This window comes from Taurulus bubalis, assembly GCF_910589615.1.
Source record: "Taurulus bubalis genome assembly, chromosome: 6".
NCBI classification, from domain to species: domain Eukaryota; kingdom Metazoa; phylum Chordata; class Actinopteri; order Perciformes; family Cottidae; genus Taurulus; species Taurulus bubalis.
In genome coordinates this window covers 4,215,516-4,236,680 of record NC_136594.1, presented here as the reverse complement: position 1 = coordinate 4,236,680, position 21,165 = coordinate 4,215,516, and the positions used below count along the sequence as shown (strand labels likewise).

The following is a 21,165-nucleotide window of genomic DNA, read 5'->3' as shown; positions in this document are numbered from 1 at the left end:
GCGCCGCCGAACGCAGGTGACGTAACGCGCACGTGTAATTGGTGGAAGACGCCCGTCAATCAGAGCGAGTTGCCAACACGCCCCGCTCACGCCCCGCCCACCCAGGATGGTCTATTTTTGACTACCAATGATTCATTATTCATTCATTGAAGTTACGTTATTACATTTCTTACACACGTTTAGATTTTAATACATTTTACATATATTTCGTCATGTTTTGCATCAGTTTTATGTCCATTTTATTAATTTATATTTTTATTGCGTCCAATTTGGACTCAATTCACATTCATTCAAATGCAAATTCTATCATTTATATTAATGTAACTGATTAGTTTGACATTTACACTTGTACATACTATTACTTCTACTTCCTGTTTATCATCGGTTAGTAGCTAAAGATTTAGGCCTATTTGTTCCTATAAGTTTATAGTAGTTATACATAAATATTAATTATATTATTACCATAGGCTACACCAGTATATATATATATATATATATATATATATATATATATATATATATATATATATATATATATATATATATATATATGCATGTGTGTGTTTCCCCAACAAATAAGGTTCATATGGGGCATCTTAAAATATAAACTTGTTCTATTGGACTATATATATATATATATATATGATATTTATATTTTATTATAATATATTCATGATATTTGTATTGTATATTTATGATAAATGGTATTTATATATCATATTATACTGACTATTATTATATTATATATATATATATATATATATATATATATATATATATATATATATATATATATATATTAATATACTGAAGTGTGAATTAATAATATGTCCTTATTATGTCAGTGTTGGAATAAATATTAATATTTAACTGCAAAGTAATAATGTGTGTTTGATACCTTTTTTTGCATTGAATCATACTGGATGTTTGCTGAAATTAATTGGATGGCCCTACCCAAAAAAAAATCCACCAGCCGCCACTGGTTTCTACTGTGACCTCATCAGGGTTTCTACTGTGACCTCATCAGGGTTTCTACTGTGACCTCATTTGCATTTGTTGGTTCGGTGTAATGTTTCAATAAGTTATTTTTAAAACATGTAATATGTTTGCACTGTTAAAAGCTAATATACAAATGTGTAGAAACTGCTAGTGGCCTTTTTTGTTGAGTATGATGAAAATATGTTATCAATGTAAAAGTAAATAAATAAGTAAACTTTCAAAAGTATTGCTCTTCCTGTGTGGCCCTTCTATGAGATCACAATACCAGCGGAGGCCCCAGGCCACATTAAGTTTGAGAGCCCTGCCATAGTACGAACACGTCTGTAGTGTGTCTGCAGTAATAAAGGAAGCAGGTTTGTAATCAGTATTATCAATCACCTCACATGTTTTTTAATTTGACTACAACTCCTCCAGAAGCTCAAACAGGAAGCTGTGATGTGTTAGATACCAACCTCACCGTAACATCCGCTCTCCACACTGATGAAAGCCTCTGAGCACTTTTCCTTGAGAATCATGATTACCATAATACTTTATGTACATCATGTCTGTATTCATGGACCAGTTATCAGCATCCAGCCCAGTATCCCAGTTAGACTGGGACTGGAATTAAATTAGACTTGAAATATGGGAGGAAGAAATTAGTAAATCTCACTAAAATGGTGTCAGAGACACACAGAGACTCTTTCACTGTCATTTTCATGCAACATCAGTTCATGAAGTTCATGCTTTGTTTGCAAAACTGCAAGAATAATTTCTTTATTTTAACTTGAGGATTTACAGTCATTGGTCTGATCATGAATATTAAAAATGTAAGAAGACAGGAAGCCAGGCCGGTTTTAAACATCTTGATAACTGTCCATCACAAGCACAGAAGATACAATCTGACTTCATGACAACATCCTGCTTTTTAATGTGAAATGTTGACGGTGACTTAAGACATGAAGTGTTTTAATCTTCCTGTGATTCAACAGAGAGGAGCAGCTATGAGTTCAACAGCAGCCAGTGGATTCGTTTTCCTCCTTCTCTCTGTACAAGGTACTGTACATCTATATTTATATGTGAGGCCGTTAGTGCAGCTCAGAAAAACAGAGGAAGCTGTGTTTTTAGTTCATAAACAGATTTTATGTTTTAAAATGTGGTGCAAGATTAACTTTTCTTTCTTTAGATTGAAGTCTTGACAGGACGACCGACACAGAGCTGTTTTTAACTCCAGCAGCATCTCTGTACACTTGAACTTTAACATTATAAACTTTATAAACTGAAGAATTGTGCACCATCAAAGACAGTAAAGTTGTGTTTATGTGGATGAAAGTAATGACTGTATGAACATTAACAAAGAAAACATGCTCTGAATAATTAGTTTAATAAAATTCATCCTATTGAGGAACTTCCTACAATCGTTCAGCCAGCGTCTCCATTCATGAGACAGAGAGGCTGTAGCAGCGTCTCTTAAAGGGGAAGTGTGGAGGACTGGCGACATCTAGTGGTGAAGTAGCAGATCACAGTTGTTTTTTAATCCCTTTGTGATTGCTTTGCCTCTTCGTAGTCGTTTAATGGTTCTTTCTTGTCATTCTAAGTCTCTTCCTGGTTGGTTTGTGTCTCTGTGAGTGACAGTTTGTCGGCTCCTCAGAGGCCCAGGGGCCCAAAGAGGAGCCATGTCGGTGATCTTCTCACCAATCACCATTAAACTCAGTGAACAACAACAGAGACTTCAACCTTCAATAGTTTCCCACCAACCAGCAGAGAGCGCTGCTGGAGCTGAACTCTCTCTCTCTCTTTTCTGTATTCTTTTAGCAGATTACAGGAGTTTTACAGTTAATTCATTCACTGCCAGATGTGGAAAAGTTAGATTTTGGGGGTTTTAGAAGAGTAATTTAACTTTTGTAAATGTAATTCACATCTGAAGTGTGTGTTTGTGACGACCTTTGAAACCTTTACCAGTCAAATGTTTAAAAAAACCTACCTGTCAGTCATCTGTTATCTACATTTTACCAACGCCTCAGAGTTCTACATTTCTCAGCAGCAGCCTGACCACAGACAGAAAACCACAGAGCAAAGCAGACTTATTTAAAATAATCTTTTATCTTTTATATCTTCATCTTTTTATCCTGCTCACTGTGTTTAATGACAGGTTCAATACTTTGCTGTTCCTTCAACCTGCAGAGATCACGTGTACATCGTTGACTCTTTCTTTACTTTTCAAGTAAAACTCAATGATTTGCATATTTCTCCAAATCTCTGTTCATTTTTGGCACGAACCAGAAATAACATTAAATATTACATTAAAATATAAGAAGAAACGTGACAGAGTAAATCTTCGTTCAGATAAACTTCGTCTCTCGCTGACTTAAAGTGGGATGTTCTGAGTAACGTAGCTTCACACACTGAAGCTCCTTCACTACATGAGAGTCTGTCCTCTGATGTTGTTCTGAGTGTGACTGGTTCCTGATGTGCTCTGTTGTGTTGCAGTGATACAGAGTCAGGACGGATGGGGAGTGACCTACATTTCTACTGAGGTCTGTGCTGTGAAAGGATCAAGAGTGGGAATAACATGCAGCTACACATACCCATCTGGAATACAGGACCGTGACATCAGGAACAGATTCTGGTTCACTAAAGAGAAAGATGGTGAACCTGTGGATCTGATGACAGACTCTGAGTATTCAGGTCGAGTGCTGAACGGATGTGATGAGAAGAGTTGCACTCTGATCATCACAGACCTGAGAGAGAGCGACTCAGCTGACTACAAGTTCATGATCACAACAAACCAACCAGAAGATAAATATACTGGTTCACCTGGAGTCACTTTGTCTGTCACAGGTAACATTTTAATTCACATGTTAATCATCTCCAAAGGTTCAACATCTAGAACACTAGAATATAAATGTTTTGTTTGTGTGTTGACAGTTAAATAAAATAACTTTCCTGTTCCTTCTTCTCAGATCCAGGTGTCCAGGTGAAGGTGAGCAGGTCAGGTTCTAACAGGGTGAATCTGAAGTGTCTCAGTAGGTATGTTCTGCCTGATGATCCGTCCTACATCTGGTACAGGAATGGAAAGAAGATCTGGACAGAATCTTCTTCTATTTCAGTCTCCTTTGATTCATCAAACAGATATTTCTGTGCTGTAAGAGGACCTGAGAATCTGTGTTCTCCTCCAGTGTGTAAGTTTCCTCCACTGTGTCAGTCTGTGAGGTTCAACAACATTTCATTTGACACCACATATTAATTTGGAGGTACTAAAAATATTAAGTTTAACTGTTACAAACCTCAGGAGGTAGAACTGTTGTCCACTCATTAGAGGGTCGGGGGTTCAATCCCCGGCCCCTTCAGTCTATGTGTAGAAGTGACACACACACACAAACACACACACACACACACACACAAATGTAGATGAGCTGTTTATTTATATATTGCTGGTATTATTAAAAGAAACAAATAATCAGATAAAATGTCTGTTGTTGGAAATTCTTGAAAGGTGACGATAACATAATTAAATGTTACAGCTGTGATGAAACAGCTGTGAGCATCAAGAAATATTAAAAGTGAGTTTAAATTATGTATAATAACTTATTTCCCTTAAATGAAACTCAAGCTTCACTCCCATAATTTAATACAATCTGTTCTGTAGACTCAACAGAAGTATTTATCAGGCAGAACTAGAAGTGATCTTGCAGCTGGTGGAAGAAAGGATGAATAACTCGTCCAGCATCTAGACGTGAGAGGACAGACTCAGCTGACGACACAAGCAGCCTCTAAAGAGAAGAATGTGTGGAGTTGTTGAGGATTAAATGACTAAAGGCTTGTTATTGTCAGTTTCCACCAGCAGGAGTCTCACCTGTGAAGAGCTCCAGGATCAGCACTCTGGACTGCTGCTGTGACCAATAATAGGGATAGTCTGAAAGAAAATAGTCAATTGTCTTTAATAACATATTATAATCTTTAACTATGTTTATTAATTTCTCCTCAGATGGTCCAAAGCTTCCCTCTGTGTCAGTGAGTCCCTCTGATGAGATAGTGGAGGGCAGTTCAGTGACTCTGACCTGTAGCAGTGATGCTAACCCAGCAGCTAAATACACCTGGAACAAGGAGAAGCAACCTCCTCTCAGTGAAGAACCTCAGCTTGTCTTCAGCTCCATCCAGTCCTCTGACTCTGGACTGTATTACTGTAAAGCTGAGAACCAGCTGAAGAGGAAGAGATCTAAAGTCATCTCTATTGATGTGAAATGTGAGCGAAACATTTATTAAAATATAACAAGCATCTTCAATGTGTTCAGTCTTTGCAGGAGAAGACTTCGCTGATCATAACTACTTTCTTCAGCTCTACTTGCTTCACATTCAGTCTGCTGGAATTCACTGAGCAGCTTCAGGGGATTTTAGGCTTTTATTCTGTTTTAGACACAGATTCAAACCGTCACATCCATTGAACTGAAATACTGATACACGCAGCAATTCACAGTGTTGCATTAAAATACCACATGTTCTCCTGTAGTAACACAGTCTTAAAATATAATACTCTCTGTTAACTCGTCTCCTCAGATGCTCCAAAGCTTCCCTCTGTGTCAGTGAGTCCCTCTGCTGAGATAGTGGAGGGCAGTTCAGTGAATCTGACCTGTAGCAGTGATGCTAACCCAGCAGCTAACTACACCTGGTACAAGGAGGATGAAGACTCACCAAAAGCATCAGGACAGATCTTCATCATCACTGACTTCACAGCTGAACACAGTGGGAAATATTCCTGTGAAGCCCAGAACACCAGAGGACGTAGAAACTCAACTTTCTATCTGAGTGTAGCAGCAGGTGAGTTCCTCCATGACACTAATCGTCTGGTTAACAAACAGCTTCGTCTGGCAGGTTTATTCATGAATCATTAACATCTGTTTATCTAATAACTGTCTCTCTCCACTTCTAGATACAACGATGATAATACAAACCATCAGGTGGACTCTGTTGGTTGTGGTGCTGATTTCTCTGCTTCTTGTGTATCTGTGGATGAGGTGAAACAACAAGAACTGATCCTCACTGATCTTTTACTTTGAATATTTCCTTTCATAGTTTCGGAGTTGTCAATAAACGTTTAATTCATTAATTTATTAATTTGTGTGTTGAAGGATTCAATCCAGGAAGAAGAAAGCTCTGATCTCCACCACTGAACCACATGAACCCATAGAGGCTGTGGAGGTGAGAGAGATTTGTTTGTTGTTATTATGAGGTCATAAACATAATATGTCACTTTATTAGTAATCTTGCTTTTTATAAACCACCAATGTGTATTTACCTTCACACATTTTCCAACCACATTTACTGCAAACATACTTTTTACTGAAGAGCATTTAAAAGAATATAGGATCTTATTGCTACGCTAAGCCCCTCCCCCTGGTTACTGTTGCTAGGCCTGTCAAGCAACACAACTAGTTAGGTTTAGGGAACAAAACTAGGTAGTTAAGTTCAGGCAACACAACTTTTGAATTAGGTTTAGGCAACACAACTACTTAGGTTTAAGCTACAAAAGTACTTACTTAGGTTTAAGCTACAAAAGTACTTAGCTAGGCTCAGGAAAAAATCGTTAAATACTCAGGGTTAGGCAACAAATCTAGTTAGCTATATTCAGGAAAAGATCATTGTTTGGGTTAAGATAACTACAGAAGTTGTTACTGAAGTAAGGAAGTTACGTGAATAATGTTTATTTCTCGTTTCACACCAGGAACAAACAACGGTCTTCTGGATGAGGGCTCTGTGTTTGTCACACATTAACAATAATTCATATCATATAATACTTGTGTTTGCTAAGCTAGCTAACTAATGCTAAGATGCTAATGAGTATCTTACCTTGCAGCAAATGAAGGAGTTTGTTTTGATCATCTATGGACTCTGTGATTGAGAGCTTCCACACTGTTAATCCATAACTGACTCTCCTCTAGCGTAGAATACTGAGACACTGTAATCTAAACTTTGAGGATATCTGCTGTCGGACTTTCAGGTTTCAAACACACCGCTGAAGGCTCAACAGGCCTCTGGTCCTCTAGCTATGGTTGCTAATGAAGGATTGTCCAGTGGTCGTTCTAGGGAGCGACAAAGGGTCACTTGTTTCTGAATTCCATCTGCAGGCCTTTGACTCTCATCTTCTCGTCTCTCCCCATCAGTTAGACCTTTATCCCGTGTATGATGACATCGCAGTACAGCCAGAAGACACCGAGGAGCAGGAAGACCAGGTGTGAAGGCTCAACAGGCCTCTGGTCCTCTAGCTACGGTTGCTAATGAAGGATTGTCCAGTGGTCGTTCTCGGGAGCGGCTTAACAAAGGGTCACATGTTTCTGAATTCCATCTGCAGGCCTTTGACTCTCATCTTCTCGTCTCTCCCCATCAGTTAGACCTTGATCCCGTGTATGATGACATCGCAGCACAGCCAGAAGACACCGAGGAGCAGGAAGACCAGGTGTGAAGGTGAGCCAGGTTTCAGTCTGCTGCATGGGGGAAAAGACCTCGACTCAAAACAACTTCCTACTCATATTTCTGAGAAATAACTTCATGTGGTTTTCTTCAGATGCAGTCAAACCAGAGGGAGACTCACCTGGATGGAAACAGAAAGAAGAACACTGAAGTGGACATATTTACCTTCAGTACCAAAAGTTATTATCTCAGGTCTTTACAAAGTTACAGCTATAGTTTTTAATTTAAACTCTTAGCTCTTTAATCTCTCTTCTTAATTGTATTTCAATATTCTTTTATTATGTGTTTTTTGTTGTTGCACTTTGTGATGTTTTATGTAAAGTGCTTTTAATTACTTTGTTGCTGAAAGAGTATTCATAATGCATGCTTTATTTGTACCTGTGCAATGATTTAACTTTGATGTAATAAATTGCTTTTAAGAAATACTGATTACCATCGGATGCAGTCTTCCTTCATGGAATTTAAAGGTCAAAGGGCAGAAATAAAATGTAATTCATGCAATAAATTATCTATGTATATAAAAACACTAAATATACTTTACAACAACAATTAATACAGGATGCTGCAGGAAACCAAGGAAGTCAACGGGACCATAGTGTTGAATCAATCATTATTATATGATATATACATTATATATATATATATATATATATAAATATATTAAAATTATTATATACATACAATAAAACTGATTGTCATTTAGTGAATTTCACGGATGTGTCAACCTTCCTGAAGTATCATCACTTTGCACAAACCAGAACCCAGATAACGTTTACTGCACGTTTCTATTAAAAGCTCTGTGAAAAAACGGAGTAGAAACAAGATTCAGATGCTGCTCGATGCGCCAAAGTCTGGAGGTTCCGCCCCACTTCTCTGTGTATGGAGCTAAATCCAGTTCATATGTATTGTTCATTTGAAAATAAGATTTGAACCTGAAAATTCAAGTTTTAAAATTGTAAAATTAAAGAGTGAAAGTTGAAAATATAAAATCTGTTACTGAAAACTGAAAAAAAAAAAAAAAAAAATTCAAAGTTTAATATCAAAACTTGATTTTTCAGGTTAAAATCTTATTTTCAAATGAACAATACATATGAACTGGATTTAGCTCCATATACGTGCCTCTCATAGGAGCTTCACAGCCCTAGGCGTCTGTGTCGAGCTCCACCTTTCACCTGATTTGTTGATTCAGGTGTCAGTCGACATTTTGTGTGAAACTACCCAATGAACACTCAGGAAATCCCTGAGGATCTTGTTCTGAAAACTGTTCTTGAAAAAACGAAACTGAAACATGTGTAAACATTGTATATAGTTTGTTTTTCTAGAGAACATATTTTGACTCAAATATATAGTAAATATTTTGTTTGAAAACAAAAACTGTTGTAATATTAATGTTTCATGTGCACACACCCCATGAAGCTTGATCTGTAGTATGAAGTCATTTCTCAGTCCCGAGTCTGTTGCAAATGGAACTTATTGACTTGCAGTGCAACAGTGATCTAAAGGCTAAATTCAGAGGCACAAGGAAAACCAGACATGATGGACCATTTCTGAGAGAATTGCCTCCATCCTTCCCTGAGCTGACAAAAGTGATCAGTCGGGTCATGCACCTTTTTGGAAGCACATATCTGTGAGAAACCTTTCTCCACTATGACCTTTAATAAATGCAAGTACAGGTCCAGGCTTAGTGATGCCCATCGTGAAGCTGTACTCAGGGTTTCTATACTGTGACCTGGATCAGGGTTTCTATACTATGACCTGGATCAGGGTTTCTATACTATGACCTGGATCAGGGTTTCTATACTATGACCTGGATCAGGGTTTCTATACTATGACCTGGATCAGGGTTTCTATACTATGACCTGGATCAGGGTTTCACTATGACCTGGATCAGGGTTTCTATACTATGACCTGGATCAGGGTTTCTATACTATGACTTGGATCAGGGTTTCTATACTATGACCTGGATCAGGGTTTCTATACTATGACCTGGATCAAGGTTTCTATACTATGACCTGGATCAAGGTTTCACTATGACCTGGATCAGGGTTTCTATACTATAACCTGGATCAAGGTCACTGTGACCTGGATCAGGGTTTCACTATGACCTGGATCAGGGTTTCTATACTATGACCTGGATCGGGGTTTCACTATGACCTGGATCAGGGTTTCTATACTATAACCTGGATCAAGGTCACTGTGACCTGGATCAGGGTCAATGTGGCTCAGCTGTGTGAGCAGAAGCGCTGCCAGGTGTCTGGCAAGAAATAGAATAAAGTACAAATGTATTCAGGTTTTGCATTTGTTGGTTCGGTGCAGTTTCAATAAGTTATTAAAAAAATATATATATATTTGCACTGTTAAAAACTATTATAAAAATGTGTAGAAACAGCTGGTTGCCTTTTTTATGATGAAAAATCTGTTATGAATGTAAAAAAAAATATTGCGCTTTCTGTGTGGCCCTCTGATGAGATCACAATACCAGCGGTGGCCCCAAGCCAAATTGAGTTTGAGACCCCTGGTCTACAGGAAGTGTCCCCTCCTATTTTAAACATGCCACAATCCAGCCGTTATAAAAAAAACTAACTTAGATCCTGATTTGCCCTCGAACTACAGGCCTATTTCAAAACTGCCTTTTTTGTCAAAGATCCTAGAGAAGGTTGTGGCCAGACAACTTACTGCTGCACTGGAGAGGCACAATATGTTTGACAAATTGCAGTCAGGGTTTTGCAAACTACACTCGACTGAAACCGCTCTCCTGAGGGTTTCAAATGACTTATGAATGTCATCTGACTGCTCTGTTTTAGCGCTCCTCAACCTCAGTTCTGCGTTTGACACCGTAGACCATAACATCCTGATAGAGAGGCTACGTGATTGGGTGGTTTTTATTTTACCTCGCTAAAAGTTGTACTGTCTCTGTGGGAGAATTTGAGTCGGACATTTCTCCACTGTCTTGTGGGGTACCGCAGGGCTCGGTCCTGGGGCCTCTGTTGTTTTCTTTATACTTATTACCTCTGGGACAGATAATTAGATCCTATAATGTTGCTTATCATCAATATGCAGATTATTTCCAACTCCATGTCTCCTTTAAACCCAGTGAGGCTTTCAGGTTAATCAGCCTGCTAGACTGTGTAAATGCTATTAAGGCCTGGACAGCAGTAAATGGCTTACAACTAAATGATATAAGACGGAGGTTCTAGTTATTGCACCTGATGATGCTGTCCCTATGATCAAGCAGAGCATTGGTCCACTCTCCTTTGCTGTCCACCAAAAGCTGCGTAATCTCGGGGTAATATTTGATAAATCCTTGTCGTTTGACCCCCATGTGAAGCAGCTGTCACGATCTTGTTTCTTCCACCCACGAAACATTTCCAAACTGAGATCTGTTTTATCTACGGCTGAATTAGAGATGATCATACAGGCTTTTATATCTTCACGTATTGATTACAGCAACGCACTTTTTTCCCGCACTCAGCAAATCTGCGATTAACCGTTTGCAGGTAATCCAAAATGCTGCAGCCAGAGTACTGACGAGGACAAATAAACGGTCTCACATTCTCAGGTCTCTTCACTGGCTCCCTGTAGAGCATAGGATCCATTTTAAAATCCTCACCCTCACATACAGAGCTCAGCAGGTGCCGGGAGCTGGCACTACTTTAGAGGCAGCATTTCCGGTGTCAGGTGCCGGGAGCTGCCACTACTTTAGAGGCAGCATTTCCGGTGTCAGGTGCCGGGAGCTGGCACTACTTTAGAGGCAGCATTTCCGGTGTCAGGTGCCGGGAGCTGCCACTACTTTAGAGGCAGCATTTCCGGTGTCAGGTGCCGGGAGCTGCGACTACTTTAGAGGCAGCATTTCCGGTGTCAGGTGCCGGGAGCTGCCACTACTTTAGAGGCAGCATTTCCGGTGTCAGGTGCCGGGAGCTGCCACTACTTTAGAGGCAGCATTTCCGGTGTCAGGTGCCGGGAGCTGCCACTACGAGCTGCCGTGCCGGAGCAGTTGCCACTAGTTTTTAAATCGTGGCGCACCTTGTAGACTTGTGTCAGACACGTTTTCAGTGAGTCACAGGTCTTTTACTTTGAAGGGAATTTTGAATGCACAATAGTGCCGTACTCACACTCCTCAATACTGCCTTCACAACACGCTTTACTTGCGTGAGTTTACACTATTTGTGAGAGTTCACTTCATTCCCGACTTTTTTATTCATTTAATATTAGCTTAAGCAGCTCAGAACCACTGCCCCATAATAACGTGCGCGTAGTCTTTCATGCGTGTTTTCTTCGGTTTTAAGTTTGATCTTTTATAGAGTAATGTGGGTTTCTTAACCCTAAATTAAATGGATTTATGTCATAGTAACAGAACAATTTGATTACATATATTTTTACATTCATATAAATCCATGTACAATATTTTTACACTTGAATAAACAATAATCAAATACAAAGACAATAACCTATTTGTGGCACCTGGTGAGATGCCCAGATGCATAGTTTAAGGATGTCAGTCGTCAATGTTGTACTCCATAGAAGTAGCATTTCCATTATGTGGTTTTTGCATTCATTTCGGACCTTAAACTAGTGTTTGGTTAAGCACATGCTTTATTCCCTGCTTTTTATTTTCATTATTTGTTTTACTGCTCCATCTTTTAATGTGTTTCTACTGTGCTCTCTTAACTGTTGAAATGTTTGGCCGTTATTGTCAATCTGGTTTTAACACTTGTATTTTTTTTCCTGACCTTTTGTCTGTCAAAAGTGCTATATAAATAAATCTTATTAATAATAGTCTTTAGCCCATCACATGCACTCATTTTGTAGAGGATATAGTAACCCGTTTTTGTAATTTTGTTTCCCAAAAAAAGGACCAGGTAATTGTTTTGAAACTCCAGAAATGATGTATAAAACAACCGAGGATCGAACACAAACCCAGCCGCTTGTGTTAAATGTTGATCAACGCTGCCCCCTTGTGGTTAAAAGGATCCACTGCAAAACACTGGAGGACGTAATAGAAATCATTTTAAAAGGAAGACAGAAATAACTCTGATAAGTGTTCTGCTTGGATTTCAGTTATTGTGTTGAATTAAAATAATGTTCAGGCTGAAAGGCTCGTCAGGTCATGCATGTACTTTAATAGTTCAACCTCAGTAGACACCGACACTAGACCGTCTCCGACAACGAGCTCTGACGAAGACTTCTGAACATCAAAGACGCATAAACCACAACACGATTTGGGTCTGTTATTTTCCTTGTTGTTTTATTGGTGATAACACGTTTCCGTTACAGTTTTTTGGGCAGCTAGTGTGCGTTTTATCATCTACCAAACAGAGACATTCTCTCGGTGTCTCGCAGACGGAGGAGGCCAGGTTGTGGTGGTTAAACAGGTTTTTCGGAAAAACTGAAAAGGTGGCCTAGAGACAAACACACACTGAGAGAGAGAGAGAGAGAGAGAGAGAGAGAGAGAGAGAGAGAGAGAGAGAGAGAGAGAGAGAGAGAGAGAGAGAGAGAGAGAGAGAGAGAGGAGACACACAGACGCCAGCTGGGACGGTTAATAAGAGTGGAGGGTTTCTTCTTCTTCTTCTTCTTCGTCGTCAGAGCCGCGAGCAGTGAGCCTTCGGGGGGTCTAAGTGCTGCTGTTGGCCAGCAGGAGGAGACCGTCACTGGGACAGGAAGTCCATGGCGGTGTCTCGCTCCTCCACCAGCTCGGCCGCCGTGGCGTCCATCTTGGAGCGGGAGAAGTCGTTGATGGGGAGTCCGTCCACCATTTTCCAGGTCTTGTTCTGTGAGGGATGGGGGTGAAAAAAAAAAAAAAAGGTATTTGTGGCTTTTTGTCTATTTGTTTATGCAGAGTTCAGACACATTGTGACCAATGGATTTCATGACTTTTAACCAAATGTCCATGACAAACATTTAGTGAAATCTGGGTGTAAACAGTAAAAAGTGAGTAAATGTAGTATTTAAACTAACAATGAGAACACAAAGCATACAGTAAACCTTAAATGACACAAATGAATGAGACAATAGTTTGATTAAAAGAATAAACATTTATATAGATGCCTGTATGTATGCCTGCTTATATTTTGAGTCTTTTAAAAGCATATTCATTATTTCAAACTCAGCGTAAATGAACATAACACTTTTACTAAACTTTTTTTTTTTCTTCAAGGACTTTTCCAGGCCTGGAAATAACCATTTTAAAATGCCATGACTTGTCCAGGTTTCCCATGACCGTATGAACCCTGTTATGGGCTACAACTATCACAGGATTACGTCTCAATTTCTTCTCTTGATACTATAAGAAATAACTCCGACGTGGGAATCCTCCCAGAAAACAAAGATCTAACCGTTTGGTCTACCAGCTGCTCGTTTGGTGTATTCTGTTAGCAGATGAACTACAGTTTAACCCTCTCGGTGTGACGACCGTCGTCCTGCGTTGGTTGAACTCACCTTGATCTCGATGGGGAAGGAGTAGATGAGGTCCTCTGGGATGCCGTACGTGTTTCCGGCAGCGTACACGCCCATGGAGATGAACTCACCCTGTCGACAGCAAACAACAACGTCAGTCAGAAACTTATGCGTCATTATTCTGATTTTCATTGAAAAACATGTTCAAATGATTACGGTGGCATTTTTGCTGAGGGGTCAGTGATATCTCTGCAGCCAAAGATACTTCATTCAGAACGGTATTTTACATTTGGATGATATTCATATTAAGGGTTCAGCCGAATACAATTCTTTACGCCGACAATCACCCAAATCACAGGAATACGCGTCATTGTTTGGCTCAGAAATATAAAATCTGAATGAAACCGGCATCTTCAGCACATACTATTGGCATTTTGGGACGTTGGGGGATGACTGCAGATATTTAATATAAAATCTGTGGATGAATTTGCTCACAATGCCGCAAAGACGGCGAGAATTATTAATTTGGACACTTTATACATATTTTTGCGCAATACTGTCACTATATTTTGTGCCTTATTTTATATATTTTTTGCCTTAACGTTATTGTACTTCTGTGTGTTAGGAGGACCCAGCAAAATAAGCGTTTCATTGTATAGAATAACTGCCTGTTATCTGTGCATATGACAATAAAAACATCTTGAGTCTTGAAGCTGCAGCCGTAAAAATGTAATCTTTGAGATTATTAAAAAAAAAAAAAGCTTCAATAAAAATAGAAAGTAACAGAAGACGACACATAGACATCCTCTTAAAAAAAAAAAAAAAAAAAAAAAGGGGAAAATCTGTGTTTTTTTGGACTCTGACGACCAACTTTGAAAGGAACTTGTAACTTATGCTTAATAATGATCGTTTATCAGATGATAAAAGTCGTTCATCCCACTGACCTCCTTGGTGCCGAACCAGATGTCCCTCACGTGGTCGCAGATGGCCTTGGCGGCAGACATGGCGCTGGACAGCTTCCTGGCTTTGATGACGGCCGCGCCGCGCAGCTGCACCGTCTGCGGGACGCAGGCGAAGAGGAGAAAGGTTTGAGGACAGGAACTACAAAACAAAACCAAACGGGAGGACTTGCAGTTCTCTGCTCAGCTCACAGAGATGAAGTCTCCCCGGAGCCAGGCTTCGTCCTTGACGGCGTCGTAGGCGTTCTTCTCGGAGCCGTTCACGTCCACCTTGGCGTGGTGGACGTCGGGGTACTGGGTGGAGGAGTGGTTCCCCCAGATGATGACGTTCTTCACCTTGTCAGCGGAGACGCCGCAACGCATCGCCACCTGCAGGCCAGGGACAGACGCAGCAGCAGCAGTAAATATATACAGTATATATTGTATTTGTTGATATAAATGGCTTTTTCTAAGCTAAATGAAACAATTCCTAGTTTCAGGTCATTATAATGAAAACATAGCTCTGCATATTATATTATATTTCTGCCAATTAATCTTGTCAACGCCACACCAACTCTTTTTATACTGTACATTTCTTCCTACTTCTATCATAATTATGATTCTTGCGTATTGCAGAACTTATATTTTTCTTGTCTCTCGTCTGTTTATTGTGACCCGACAATAGTAAGACTAATTCTTTGCGCGTGGAAACCTACTCTACAATGAACCGCTTTCAGACTTTAATTGAGGCTCTCCTCCAATATTGAATTTGTGACAGTAGACGAGGTCGATCTCATCCAAACCTTTGTTGGTTTTGTTAAGTACACAAACAGTTGCACACATTGCTCCATGTTAGTCAAATAAAACGTCAGAAGATCAAATAGTTTTGTTGCAAAATACACTTCAGACGCCCTGAAAAATCAATCACGAAAATGTCTTTTAAAAATCCAACTAATGCCCATCAATTATCATTATGCAAAACATTAATTTAAAAACATGAATAGTGAGTGTGAAAGACGTTCTTCAGCCGTGAACGAGAGCCAGAACCGTCCTCACTGCCGTTTGTGGACCTCATTTGGACGAATCTGACCCCCGTGACCTCGGTGGGTCGGAAGCAGGCCCCGGTCCCGCTGCGTACCTGGGAGCTGGCCCTGTTGTGGTCCAGCCGGGTCAGGCAGGAGAAGTTCTCTTTGGGGATGGACGGGGCCGACTTGGAGGCGATCAGACAGTTGGTGTTCGCCGGGTTTCCGACCACCACAACCTGAAAACACATTAAAAAAATCAAAAACATTAAAAATCAAAAACGCCACTTCTGCAACGACGAAAATAAAAGAAACCGTTGATCTAAATCTGATATTTAACATTCTGATTATTTTGTTTGTTCAATTTTGGTTGAATTCTTAATTCAATACAACTTTATTAGTCCACAACGCAGACACAGACAGACGATCACAAGCAAAAAGGGCAGTTCGGGATGACTGAGCTGATAATGCAGCTGCATTTAAAAAGTAATGAAAATCATAATTAAATTAAATAATGATGCCGTTGGTTGTGAGGTTGAGGTCGCTCTTTTCTGCAAATAATCTGTTCTAATAAACAGATAATAAAGGATTTGTTTTAACGTAAACTAACTCATAAATAAAAGAGAAATCAGATTAACTGATCCTCTCGGTGTCGAGTAGAGAAAGCTGCAAACGGGTGAACCAGAAGAAGTGTAGGACGTAAAGTCTGGAGCTGCTCTGTTAGAGTAAGAGTTCCTTCTCTCAGTTCCTCTTTTATCGTCTCCAGACAAAACACCGTCCCTTCAGCGGCTTCCACATTTACCCAGAATGCTCTCCGGCACGGCGAGAAACAGACTCTGTTCCGTCTTCTTTAGTTCCGTCTTGAGAGACTTCAGGACACGACTGATTACAAATCTGGATGAAAAAGGCTTTTCTACCAAAACTCAAATAAAGAAATTGTGTAAAATAATCAGTTATCTGAGAATATGTGGTCGTTTCTTTTTTTTTTTTAAAGATTCAAACAGTATTTACTATTTTACTGACTAAATGTTTATTTTTAAGTCGACTTTTCCCAGAGAATAAAAGAAACAAAAGCGGTTTTCTCTGAAGGTTTCTGCTGTAAAAGCTTCAACGTCTGTTTTCTTTTGTCCACAGTTCCCCTCATGTGACCTTTGACCTCAGGAGTGACGCTACCTCTTTCGCAACACTAACTGGGCCCCACAGTGGACTTTGTGTCATTAGGGGCCTTCCTGCTGATCTCCATACTATGGGACAGTAGTGGAGTTATTCATGGCTCATAGTGAGGTGGAACCATAATAGCTATTATGTTAATTTATATATATATATTTTACACACAAAGTAGAGCTTAAAAAAAAGAATTGTATCTTAAGTTAGCTTCCTTCCAATTAAAATATCAAATTTTATAAACGATAAAGTGGATAAAAACATGTCCAGTGTTTCCTCACATTTTAACAGTATAAACAGACGCACAGAGGCGTAGATGTCGAGGTGCAAAGAGCAGCTTTCAACTCAAATCTACAAGAAACGCTGGATAAGCACTTTCATTTCCCTGCGTCTGAACCGTACAACTACAACAACAACAACCCTCCAGGACGATCAATGATAATTAAATGACGTTAAAAATAAAACGTCACCTTGACGGTCTTCTTGGCGAACTTGTCCAGGGCGGCTCCCTGAGTCTTGAAGATGGCCACGTTGGCCTTCAGCAGGTCCTTCCTCTCCATCCCCTCCTTCCTGGGCATGGAGCCCACCAAGATGGCGGCGTCGATGTCCTTGAAGCCGACCTCCACCTTGTCGGTGGGGACCACCTCTGTGGGGGAGGAGAGGGACGTGGTCAGCATGCGCATCTTATTTAGGGACAATGCGTATCAGTGCAATGACTGTGCATCAACATAAAACATCAAATGGGTGAATAAACACAGAATATATACATATAGCAGGATGTGTATGTAAATGTGTATTTTAAATGTTGCAACAAAAATATCAGTTTCTTAACTAAATGAGAGGGATTCCAGTATGTTTGAGTAATTCTATATAGAGTATATGTTGATGATTATCGAGATAATATAGTGATTAGCATTATTTTGTGCCAAGATAACTGTGACATTACATGTTCATATTGTCCAGCAGTGAATATCTGGTGAAATCCTGAATCCTTCATCACTGTAAAGCAGTTTATTGATGAATCTGTTCATCGTCAGCTTTAAAAATACTTGACTTGAATGCAGAATTATGAATTCATTTTTTCCTCTCCAAATCAGCAGGATATTAGAATTACTTCTTATTCACAATCAGCGGCTGCTATAGACACATATTAATGACATTAAATGCATTGGAACCCATAAGTTACTTTTATTTTACTGTGACGTTTCCAACCTGCGTCACCGTGTTTTCACTCCACTTTTTCTCTTCTTTTCTCATTGCACAACTTTTCATTTTATCTCGTCTCGGTTCACAACCTCAGACCACCGGTTCCTTTCTCTCAGATGAATTCCTGCCGCCTCGTCTGATCCCGACGATAAGATGCGTTCAGGGTCTGTTTGGTATAAACGGCTGCTATCAGACTGGACTTCAGTCTGGGCTCAGCTCCTCACCACTGATCTGATTGGCTACTGTGGTGCCTCAACAACCAGCCAACCAGAGGCCTCCTTTGAGACACTCCTCCTTCCTCTTCCTCTTCCTCCTCCGAGTAGCAGCAGCACATAAACTAAACTTCATTAAAATATGAATTAATTATTAGTGATACCGTCAGTGAAACACTTCTGTTCTTATCACGGTGATAAAGACTAGCTGCAGCCAGCTACCTCAACTACAGCTAGCATGTCACCATTTAAAAAACATGAATTGATAATTTTGCACATTGTCATTCCTCACTCAGAGTGCTGCAGGGACGAGTCCAAAAATCGTGAAATGAGTCCGAATTTTGGTCGTTTTGTGGTTTTTTTTTAACGCGTTTCTTGTTGGATGCCTAAAATAAGGTTTTTTTTGTTTGGTTCTACAGCATAAAATATACCACATGAACCCTTTTCATGCCTTAAAAATGAAGTTGCTAAATGAGACTGCAGAGAAACTAGAACACTAGTCGGTGTGTTTAAACTCGCGCTCATGTGACCGTGATTTAGTTAAGTTACAGCCTCACGTTAGCTTTTTACTTCATGGCTTCTTCACGGTTGGTTCAAACACACACACTGTAACACACACACACAGTAACACACACACAGTAACACACACAGTTGGCTCACCCATCAGCAGCGGGAGGGCGCAGTCCTGCAGCTCCATGACGACGCCGTCCAGCACCGGCAGCATGGGGGGGATGTCCAGCAGGACCAAGATGATTGGCTTAAAAAAGAAGAAGACGGTTTTACCCCCAAAACAATACCTGTAAATCAAATATTTGACCGGTCGTGTTTAAATAAACATTGACACATAAACATTTTAAGTTTGCAATTTAGCTTGACTTTGCATCATCAACCGATACATGAGTTTTTCCTCCTAAAATACTTGACGACGCTCTTTAATTCGGCATGCAATACATCAAAGAGAACATTTAGAGGATTCCAAAGGACGGTGCAAACGCTACTAGAGTGTTTTTTTTATCTCAGTAGCTGCTGATAAATATTGGTACAAAGTTTTACATTAATAGCCGAGGAGTCTGATCCTTATCACTGCCTCCTATGGGGCAATCTGCTTATTGGAATTGACGCAGAAGAACAATATAGCAGCGGTGACCTACAAAGCAGAACGTTTCACTAAAACTGTCAAGAGGAACAGCGCTCTTCCTTCTGTTTTGAGGTTATAACATTCCCCAGATGAGGACTCCAATAAGCTGCTGGCATTAAAACATGCGTTATTCATGACGAGTCCATTATGCAAGAGTCTGCCTGTGCAGAGAACGGCTTCAGGGCGTGGGGGGTTACGTAATCGCGAGACCAGGCTCTTCGGTCGTACCTGGTCCTTCCCGAACACATCTCCCTTGGCGATGCTGTACAGCAGGGAGTAGGCGATCTGGCCGGCAGCGCCTGTCACCACAACACGGATTGGTTTGACCTGTTGGGGAACAACAAACCGGTTTGGTTCATACATGTCATTGACCTAGATACACAACAGATGGAGGGAACAAAGCAGCAGTAACATGCATTCTACAGATAATACAAGCCTTTATCTGTGGCTCCTCCTACTTCAAACCAAACTCCCTTTAGAAAACCATGCAATAAAGAACGGCCTCGTATATTGACAAGAATAGGTTCGACAGTCAGTCTATTTTTAGACTTAATATTTAGCAGTTGATGTCACTCTGTAATTCGGCATGCATGACTGAAACTACAAATCAATTTTAAATCAGGTTTTATGATTGGGTCACACAACTTTCTCACGCTCCTGCAGTGCAAAATAATGAATGAAGTAGGGGGGGAAGAGTAAATACTATAAATGATGCAGAGGTTTTCATTGAAGGATGCATCCGGTACAGTCAGAAAATCTCCTCGCATCATATTCAAACTGGCTGAAATTTATCCAGCGAGCAAGAACTCCTTAATTTGGGAGATTTATGAATGGAGATTCAAACTCCCCGCAGCTGCCGCCATGATTGGCCTGAATAAAAGAATAAAGGCCGCTGATGTAACGTGACGCGGACGCCACGCGACAGCCTGCTTATTAAAATGGCAGATGCACGAAAGTCCAGCAGATAAGCAAGAATATAAATTTAAAAAAACCTGCACGCTTGGCTGCAGAACCTAACAGTGAATTTTCGTTTTTTTTTTATTATTCATTATTCAAAACATCATCTCTGAGCTGCGCGAGCAAAACTGCGCGTGACAGCGCTGTGTCCTTGGATGTTTAATTGTGAATTCGGCACAAAATATAACATACAATCCTCAGTAAATAACGTTTAGCATCAAATTAGATCGCTAGCTACATTTTGACTTCTCAATGACATCCGTAATTTAGCACACGTGTTAAATTATTGAGTTAACGCTTTGATAGAGGTCTCATATTATATACCATTACGTTTATACAATCACGCAATAAACAGACAATATTATATCTTACCATTTTTATCTAACGGGTGGAGCTGCGTTGGCTCTGCGGTGCCTGTTATCCCTGCTCAGAGTCGGACTAGACGGAAGGGTCACCTCTATCCGTGTATTGTAAAGTCAGGCGGTTAAACGGCTCGCTCCACACTTACGACGGGACTTGTAGTCTTTTTATGAATCCCAACAGGCTTTACGACCGATCCGAGTCCACAAAAAGAACACAATCTCCCGTGATGCACCGCACTCGTCTCACCGCGCCCACCTACTCCATATACGGAAGAGGATTTTCTGAAAAAAGGTTACTTTTTTTTAAACTGAGATTCTGGCGGCTGC

At 40.1% G+C, this 21,165-nt stretch overlaps 1 protein-coding gene across 1 annotated transcript; it reads right to left on the bottom strand.

The window, feature by feature from the left end:
- Positions 1-12,670: 12,670 nt before the first annotated feature.
- LOC306737817 (malate dehydrogenase, cytoplasmic-like) lies at positions 12,671-20,959 on the bottom strand. The gene is made up of 9 exons (XM_079219611.1): positions 20,849-20,959; positions 19,748-19,846; positions 19,042-19,138; positions 17,434-17,609; positions 15,916-16,038; positions 14,991-15,167; positions 14,784-14,897; positions 13,882-13,971; positions 12,671-13,214 (listed from the first exon to the last, which is right to left on the bottom strand). The coding sequence occupies exons 1-9, from the start codon at positions 20,849-20,851 to the stop codon at positions 13,092-13,094; spliced, it is 1,002 nt and encodes a 333-aa protein (XP_079075737.1). The 5' UTR covers positions 20,852-20,959; the 3' UTR covers positions 12,671-13,091.
- Between the last annotated feature and the right edge of the window lie 206 nt (positions 20,960-21,165).